At 35.2% G+C, this 9,382-nt stretch overlaps 1 protein-coding gene across 2 annotated transcripts; it reads right to left on the bottom strand.

Annotated features, from left to right (window-relative positions):
* Positions 1-613: 613 nt before the first annotated feature.
* Positions 614-7,821, bottom strand: CD69 (CD69 molecule). Of its 2 annotated transcripts, XM_007469351.1 has the most exons (5): positions 7,758-7,821; positions 3,647-3,769; positions 2,355-2,554; positions 1,889-1,992; positions 614-779 (listed from the first exon to the last, which is right to left on the bottom strand). In XM_007469351.1, the coding sequence occupies exons 1-5, from the start codon at positions 7,819-7,821 to the stop codon at positions 671-673; spliced, it is 600 nt and encodes a 199-aa protein (XP_007469413.1). In that variant the 3' UTR covers positions 614-670. The 2 variants fall into 2 exon arrangements, with proteins under 2 accessions (XP_007469413.1, XP_007469414.1); XM_007469352.1 differs by lacking the exon at positions 3,647-3,769.
* Between the last annotated feature and the right edge of the window lie 1,561 nt (positions 7,822-9,382).

Below are 9,382 nucleotides of genomic sequence, written 5' to 3'. Positions count from 1 at the left end.
AATTATGTACCATTGAAAAAGACAAGTCTACGCTGAAGAAGTGATAAAAAAAAGACCAACGTAAATATATGATCACCCCGTATTCTTTGGGGGGAAAATGACAAAGTAACTTGACAAACTTCTTTAAAAAGAGAGAAACATTACAAAGCTTCATTTCATAAGCATTTGCCCATTTATAAATGTCCTCTGAGTTCAAAAAAAATGCATTTAGTCTAAATACCTCTGTTGCCAGTTAAAATTTCCTCTGTTTACATTCAGCTTTTAATACTACTATTTAATTCCTTCATACAGTGCAAATGCATGAAGGGCACACGTTGTTCACAGTCATTCAACAATAAATAATAACTCTAAACTTAGTTACCTTATTATTTCTGAATTTAAAAAATATAAAGTGCATTCAAAAGCGTTGAAGTCATTTTTCTCATTCTGGGACAAAATTAGTCAACCTGTAACATTTTCAGCTCATGGCAGAACTATTCCACAGTGCAGATATTCCTGGAATTTTTCTCCCTTTTTTCCACAGTCTTGTTTGGAAGAAAATTTCCAAAATAGTAAAAAGTTTTTTTCACAAAGTCTTTATGGAAAACTTCTGACCATAGAGCACCATTCGTCAACACACATTTCCTTGAGTTCCATGATAGAATAGTATATAAGCAAATATGATTCCTCTTTATTTGGAGGGTTTGCTACATATCCAGTGTAAATTCCTTTCACATTCTGTGCTGCTGACCTCTGTGCTGTTCAGAAATGCACAGTTCTCAGATCCTGTAAGGTTGAACCTGTCAACAATAAAGACACCAGAATTATTTTCAGTTTATCATTTCCGTTCAGTTACATGAGAATCAACTTTGTGGTGGTGGAGGTGGTGGTTTCTGCTTTTTTTTTTTTCTTAGTAGGAATGCACGAGGCAAGTGCGCCAATCAAATGATCACAGAGTAATCTGCAGAGACAGTAGACAAAGACCCAAAAGAATAGTATGTGGTGAGAAGATACAAAATTAAGAGTGGAGGGCTCCATTTGTTTGGTTGGTGTATCACCACAGGAGTGACTCGTTCATTTTTGAGTTCACAAACCATTCCCAGAAAGTATAAACATTCAACAATCATGTATACTAGCGCATAGAGTTTTAGAGGGTAACAGTCCCTGGTGCCCATTTGTGGGTGTGATACATACCAAGGATTCCTTTTCTAGAGATTTAAACTAATTTTCTGTATCTTTAATTTTCATAAAACTATTTAGGGAGCTAGAAATTCTTTCAAGTCTGAGTTTTCAGATGACAAAGATTAACACTAAACTTGTACGATGTCCTTCAAACTTTAAAATGTACAGGTAATGGCAATAAAGTCAGCATCTTTAATTCTGGGGCAGGTTTTCTCTCAGATCCATAGAAGCTTCTAATTAGGTATTGAAAATATTGTTCTTTATCTCTGTGGAGATGAGAACTGGGAAAGCAAAAAGGGAATTACTAGCTTGTCAATAAAATATAAATATGAGATTGGAAATGTTGGATTTTTTTCCCATCATCATATTTATACCTGGAATATTTCTGAGTTTTATTCCACTCAAATTTGCTGAGATCAAATTACTAAGAAGCATTTATCGTATGAATTAATATTTCTGAGTTTTACTCCACTCAAATTTGCTGAGATCAAATTACTAAGAAGCATTTATCGTATGAATTCCAAGCAGATAAAAAGAAAAAAAATGATAATATTAAAGCCCTTCTTTAAAGAAGTCCGTAGAGTATAACATACAAAAGAGATTGTTAAAGTTCTGCTTATAAAGAGCTCAACCTTCATGTAGAACAGTACTCTTCTAAAGGAAAAAAGGAAAGTGGTTCCCTTGAGCTGCCATCCTGGGGAGGATAAAGAGATATCTTGAAACTCACCAGTTATTAAATTTTTTGCCATTTGACCATTTCCACATCTGGTCAGCTTCATTTTTCAGCCCAATCCAGTGTTCAGTTCTACCCACATGTTGTTTTAAAAAGATCTTGAAGAAAGCACAAAGGAACTGTATGTTAAACCACCCCTCCTGATACATATGTAATAAATCTTGTTTCTTAAATCTGCAACTCGAAGGCATGATAGCTAAGCTGATTATTCACTAGTTCTATGTAGGTTCAGCTCATGTGGATTTTTGGCCTTTGAGGCTATAAACAAATCACATTTAAAGACGAAATTGAACTCTTATTTTGACCTCAGACTGATCATGTGGCTTTCTCTGACTAAATTTTCCTGGGTGGGAGACAGATACAATGTCTTCCCTTAGAAGGAAACAAAAGGAAACCACAGAGTAGCTATATAAAATAGAATAACAATATCTTATGGAATTGTTTTTGAATACTATCTTACCATGTCCTCTTTAGAATCAATGACAGCAAGAGAGGCACCGTGTTTGGAGCAAAAGTTTTGGGCCAAGGTCCAGTTCCTTGTTTTCTTGGAAATAAGATAGCATTTCCCCTGGTATACTATCCAATCATCTGAGCATGAAGAAACATGGGTGTTTGGTGGCACCGAGGACATATATTGGCCTGGACAGTTGTACTGGCCCACTGTGAACAGGAAAAGTGTTGTTTTAGTAACACAAGAAACTGAATACCCACAGTGTGCAAAACAAGTTCAGGGGATGCTGTGCTGTGCTAGGTGATAAACAAAGAGAGGAAAGAAGTTGAATTCTTTTTTTTCATGAATTCTTTTTTTTTTTTAAATTTTGTTCAAGTAGAGTTGATGAGAGATGTTATATTAGTTTCAGGTGTACAACATGGTGATTCAAAATTTTTATAGGTTATACTCCATTTAAATTATCAAAAAGGAAGGTGAATTCTGGAAAGAGTAGGAAGAAGGCAGTTTCTCACTTTATCTGATCTCTCATTGTGCCTAATCATCATTGCACTATACGTATAAGAAATAAGAGGGAGTCACTTTGGTCAGAAAGTGGAGGGTAAATTTAAAAATCTTGAAAATAGTCTTTGGACTAGAAAGGCTAAAATACATTAAAATTCCAAGTAAGGTTTTGCATCTGAATGCAGATGGGGAAGAATTTGAAGATGTAGGATATACAGACCTATATTGGAAGGTAGAGGAGAGAATACTTTGCAGGGGAGCAATTCAGAATACACAAAAATTTATGGCTGGGGATGTATCATAAAACTGTAAAATTTCATGTTTGTATAAGACACAAATGTATCTTGGTATAGCTGTATGTTTCGAATACCATAACACAACTGACCCTCTGGGAGCTTCTAGATATATTCTATATCTATATATATATTCTGTGGCTTTTGAGATAAGAGACTGACCAATTCCTGATTAATCTATGGCTTAGATATTATTTTTTTCATCAACAATGAATGTGCAACCTACATTTTTCCAGTTAAACGTTTATATATTTAGACTCTAAATCGATCCCTTTTATTCCAGATTTAAACATCTGCTCACATGTAATTTTCTCCCACAATATTGTATAAATCATAAGCACTTTTAATATTTCTAAAACTCTAGAAAACTAAACAAAAGTATTGCATCAATTATTCAAGGAATGTGGAATCATATTTAGCATTTCCTAGGAAATTGGCCATGTATGAAAAATGAGACTGTCCTAAATTAATCAGAAATTTTGACGAATTCATGAAGTGCAGACCCACCTGATAAAGCAACGAGAGCTATGATTAGAGTGGTGATGAAGACCACGTTCACTACAGCACATGGGATGGGAACTTGAATGGACCCTTCATGATATGCCGCAAAATGAAGCCTGGTGGCATTATCTGAAAAGAGAAAGTAGATGATGAATTCAAGCAGGCTATAGAAGTAAGAAAGGGACATCTGATTTTCTCTTGAGGCATTTAAAATAAAAAAATAGCTATGTGTCTCCCTATCTTCTTATATGAAATTTATAAGTTAATTTCCCTCAAGTGTTGAGTGAATTTGGATAGTTTATTTTTGGCTAGAAATAAAACAATCCAGTCACAATAATGATATCATAAAATATCTCCCCCAAATATGTACTCAGTAGCTATGAAAATTCTAAATATATCATAATTGTATTGTTTTAATCACAATAAGAACATTTAGTAAATACCTGATTACCCTAGAAGACATATAAAAAGAACATCCTATGTACAATCCCTTAACTTCTCTGTAGTTACTGTTTAAGGGAGATGGTATAAATGGGTATAAATGTAGGTGATATAATAAAAAATGTTGACTTGATATAAAAATATATACAACTGGAATGACTAAAAATTTAAAAAAAGATGGATGGTACTTTTTTGTGAATTTGGTAGATGTGAAGCATTGAAATTTCCATATATTACTGAATGGGAGAGTAGAATGGAAAATAATACTTTGGAAAACTATTTCTTACATAAATAAATATACACTTATCCTATGATCCAGAAACTCTACTCCTATTATTTTCTCAAGAGAAATGAAAATACGTCTTCAAAATGTTTTATATAAGAATGTTCAGAGCAACTTTATTCTTAACAGCCAAATCCTAGAAATAAACCAACTATCCATCAACAGGAAAACAGATAAACAAATTATGGTATACCCATACAAGAAATTCTACTCAGAAATTTAAAAAATGGAACAACTGATGCATGCAACAAAATGGATGAATCACACAAAAAAATGTTGAGCGAAAAAAATCCAGCCACAATTATATACTGTATATATTCATTTATATGACATTCAGGAATAGCTGAACTAAACTTGATGATAGAAATGAGAAAAGTGATTGCTTTTATGTGTTGGAAAATTAATTTGACTGGAAAGGAACACAGGGAAATTTTCTGGGGTGATGGAAAATGTCAAATGTTGATTTGAGTTGTAGTTATAACTCATTAAACTGTATATGTATGATCTGTGCATACATTGTATGTCAATTGTTTGAATTTTCCAAGAAAAGTTAAAATAACAGAGGAAATTTAACAGTATTATAGACTAAATATTGGGTGGAAATCGGTTTTTTCATTTATCCTTTGTATAATGCTAAAACCAAGTAAAAGTTTTATTTCATCAATGAGAAATATTTTTGCGGAAGGATTTAGAATATGAATATGATGTGAATGATGATTCTTAGTTACCAAAAAAAGCCCATCACCACCAACAACAAAACCAGAAAGATATCTGTTCTAGATTAGAAATAAATAATTGAGAAAGGAGAGAGGGGAATTTTGTGACTCAGAGTTTGAATTTGATTTTTGCTAGGATGAGCTATCAGGATATTTAAAATTCGGCCTCACAGGAAATATATAGATCCCTATTATGCTCTCAAAAACAAATGTAAAATAACTACTTGAATGATATTAAAACTTACCATAAAAAATAGTCTCAATATGCAAAAATATCCTATTTTTAAGTATGGGGGGCTTTCATAATTAAAAGGATGTCCATACAGACACAACTTGAAATTCGTGTATTTTTTTTCCTTAAAGCATTTCTTTAAGGTTAAACTAGGCAGAGAGATGCTGCTTTCTTTCACAGTAATTTTGCTATGTAATGGATGTCAGCATCAACTGTTGCTTCTTCTGAGGATTATTTTTCCCAGCATAGATCTGCATTCAGGTTTTGCAAGAGAAGGCTTTACTTCACTCCTATCTGGCTCTATTTCTCTCAGCTTCTTAAAGCAAACCTTCTTTTTTTTCACCAGCATACAACTGTCACCGGAAGCAGCCTTTTGTAGCTAGGGTAGCAAGTTCAGAACTCTCTGTCTAGTTTCACTTCTTACCATGTGAGACTCAATCATGGGGTTCAAACTCAAAGCAGGGACAGCTCTGGCTCTTTAGCAAGTGCCAACACATCCAAGTAACTCATGGACGCCAGAGCCCATTGGCTTATCCACTGGACTCACTCTATTGGCTTATCCAGTGGGTAAGCTATGGAGATGATTCTCAGACTGTACTTTATATCCATTAGTGAGGGCTACTGTTACTCAGTTTGACTTATCACCTGGTAACAAAACACTCCCCTAAGAGCATACTTCTGCTCTGATTACAAGCCCTGTCCATTAATGGGGAAATTGAAAACAAATCCACTAGTACATATTGAATCACCAAGGGTGGTGCTCAATAATTGTTTATACTAATGAAGCAAGTACAAATAGCAGCATAGGCTAAACATTCATAAATTAAATATTCAACAGAAAATTGGAATGATCTCAGGAAAAGTTAAGAATTGCTACAATAGCTCTTTCTTCTTTCAACTATGCTGTTTATTGAGTGGTTTTATTCTTAAATATATTTTTTCTTTTGGGCAGCTCAGCTGAGCCATCAAGTTATGGCAATCTGGTTACCAAAAAGTATGTGTGAGGGGCTTCCCTGGTGGCGCAGTGGTTGAGAATCTGCCTGCCAATGCAGGGAACACGGGTTCAAGCCCTGGTCTGGGAAGATCCCACATGCTGCAGAGCAACTGGGCCCGTGAGCCACAATTACTGAGCCTGCGCATCTGGAGCCTGTGCTCCGCAACAAGAGAGGCCGCGATAGTGAGAGGCCCGCGCACCGCGATGAAGAGTGGCCCCCGCTTGCCACAACTAGAGAAAGCCCTTGCACAGAAACGAAGACGCAACACAGCTATAAATAAATAAAAATTTAAAAAAAAAAAAAAAAGTTTGTGTGGCTTGTACTTGTTATCCACACTTGATTTTGTGTCCTTAAGTGAAAGATGGGTTTATCAGAGGTAATGAATGCTTTTCTAAAGCAAACCACTCTAGTAGACCCATACTCAGAAAACAATCCCTTCCTCTAGATTTTTTTAGCTCTGCTGTTCATAACACATTCTTTGTTACTGGTTAGGTTTGCTTACAAATAAACTCTAGTTCCTACATGCTAGTGCTTGGGGCATCTCACTAATTAAAGAGGAAGAGAGAGATAAATGAAACCAATCAAGAAATCCTCACCAAAACAAATTATTGTAAAACAATGGGAAAATCCTGGTGATCGAAAATAGAAAGGTCTGAGGACAGAATAGACAAATAGAAAAGAAGAAAAAGTATATAGCAAAGATGATCGTATTTTGATGAAAAATAAAAGAAAGGAAGAAAAACATCTGATTCATGTAGAATATGAAGCCCACAATTAGAAGGGTGAAATGGAAGAGTGAACTGAGTCCCATAAAGAATACAGAAGATTTCATCTTCAAGAATTCTTGCATGACTTTCTCCTAATAAGTTACCATTGGACACTGTAAATGTTCAGATGTTTATATGGATATTCTCTCAAAAATTAGAAACCTTTGTTCCCAGCAACTAGAGGATGCTCTCTTGAGAACACAAGATAAGGCACACACAGAAAGCACAAAATGGTACAAGGTAAAGGCAATCAAGAATGTAATTGTTTATGTGGAAAACAGTTTTCCGTAAAGGGAGTCAGTGCTTCCTGTAGGATGGATATGGGAAAATGATGGACAGTTCACTGGGCTAGGGCAGTGAGGTTTCTAATTAAATATGAAACATTGAGATGATATAAACTAAAACAAAGAAACAAACATTTAGAGAGCTTCTGAAATTCACCCTTGTGATTTCCCCTCAAGTTTCTATTTGTCTCCTCATAGAAAAAGAAATATTTGTTTCTTCCCCATTTTCTCCTTTATCCCAACTGAAATAGAATGTAACCAAGTTCTTCAAAAGACAAGCTTCATTTTCCCCCTAACTACCGTTATATATCATAGATAGATAGAAAGGTAGGTAGATATATATAAATATAGATATATTGATAGATGCTACCAGTATATGAGGAGTAAGACGTGACTTACTTTGTTGTCCCCTTTTCAGATGCAAGGAGCTGGTCTCTGTTGCAGAACAATCTTCAGAATTCATCTTTATCCTCGTCACGATCCCTTGGTTAATCCCAGGTCAAGCCAGTCTGCAGTGAGTCTTTGCTGGAGCTCTTGTTCCGTCTCTGAGTCTCTGAGATATCTTAGCATTTATATTCAGTCACATTGTCTCCACCCACTTCCTCTCACCTCTGGATCGTTCAGCTACTCCTGTCCTCTTTAATTCATGCTCTAGGGGCCCAAACAGTTTACAACGTGGTGTTGTCGTGAGCTACGGGTTTTCCCTGCTGTCTGAAATGTGCTTTCTCACAATTGTAGGTGCAGCGTGAAGAGACAGGCGAGATTTTCCCAGAATCTGAGATATCCTTTCTTAAATTTGTAGAAAACAAATAATTTAGGAAACAGAATATCTAAGCAAAGAATTAAAAGTTAGGGATTCCTATCTTTGAGATGGAAGTAATGTGGGGAGTAATATATCCCTGGAATCCCATTCATTCATATAATCATATACTTAACAACTATTATTTTATTGAACATCTACTATGAACCTGACACTGTTTGGGGTTAGAGGATTTATTGTTGAATAAGAAAGTTACCACCTCTATTCTCATGGATCTTTCTCCAGTCTGGAAGAGTTTAACTTAGCAAGCTATAAACTGGCTTTCAGAAATGTGTCACTCGATTCATCCCTGGGGACTAGTTTTTCAAGGTATCATTTAGTAAGTGGTTGGGTTAATGGAGGAAATAGACCTTGTGGCTGGAACTTCCTTTCTGTGTTCTAAAATTGTTTACCTTAAATGATCTGTTTCATTTATCTCCTGTTAATTTTCATATCATATTTTACTGTCATTTAGACTGCCCTATTTCCCCTCAGTAATATCTTATTCTATTTTTCTCCAATCTTCTAGATTATTATTTTCATATATCTCTGACACTTTGGACATCTGAGAATGATTATTATAAAAATATATTGCCATAGTAACAACATCATCCAGATAAGTTATTAAGGCCAACACAAAATGAATGTAGAATATCTGTGTCTAGTGATTTAAGGAGGTGATAAAAACATCACTCTGGTTAATAATCTTAGTCCCCTCAAACTTTATCATTAATATGACTTTAGAGTACAGATATTCTGTTTCCAGAATAAAGCCTTTGTGAAAATGTATGGTTAAGTGGGTAGAAAATTACCATCTACTGTAGGCTAGTTAGACCATCATATTTATTTGTTTACCTAAGACATGAAGAGGTGCACGTTGGTCCTAAAACTCTCTTTGTTCTTCTTTATTTTTCACTCAGTTCCTAGTATGTTTTCCACATAGCAGCTAGAGGGGTTGTTTTATAATTAAGTAATATCATTTTGGTGAGAAGTTCACCTCTTCACTTCTCCCACTCGACTCGGCTTCTTATCAAAATTACCGTACAATCCAAAGACCTTCTTGTATATTTGAGAAGACTTTGCGTTATCCATGATCTGGCCCCTGGCTACCTCTCCTACCGTAGCCACTGCCCTCTTCAATAGTCATGGCTTTGCTGTTCCACAAAAATGTCAAGCATCCTCCCACTACAGGGTCATGCATTTTCTCTAAAAGGTTCTTCCTCTG

This window comes from Lipotes vexillifer, unplaced genomic scaffold (assembly GCF_000442215.2).
Source record: "Lipotes vexillifer unplaced genomic scaffold, Lipotes_vexillifer_v1.1 scaffold395, whole genome shotgun sequence".
Classification (NCBI taxonomy): domain Eukaryota; kingdom Metazoa; phylum Chordata; class Mammalia; order Artiodactyla; family Lipotidae; genus Lipotes; species Lipotes vexillifer.
The sequence above is the reverse complement of the archived record's forward strand: the minus strand, read 5'-3'. Positions and strand labels throughout refer to the sequence as shown.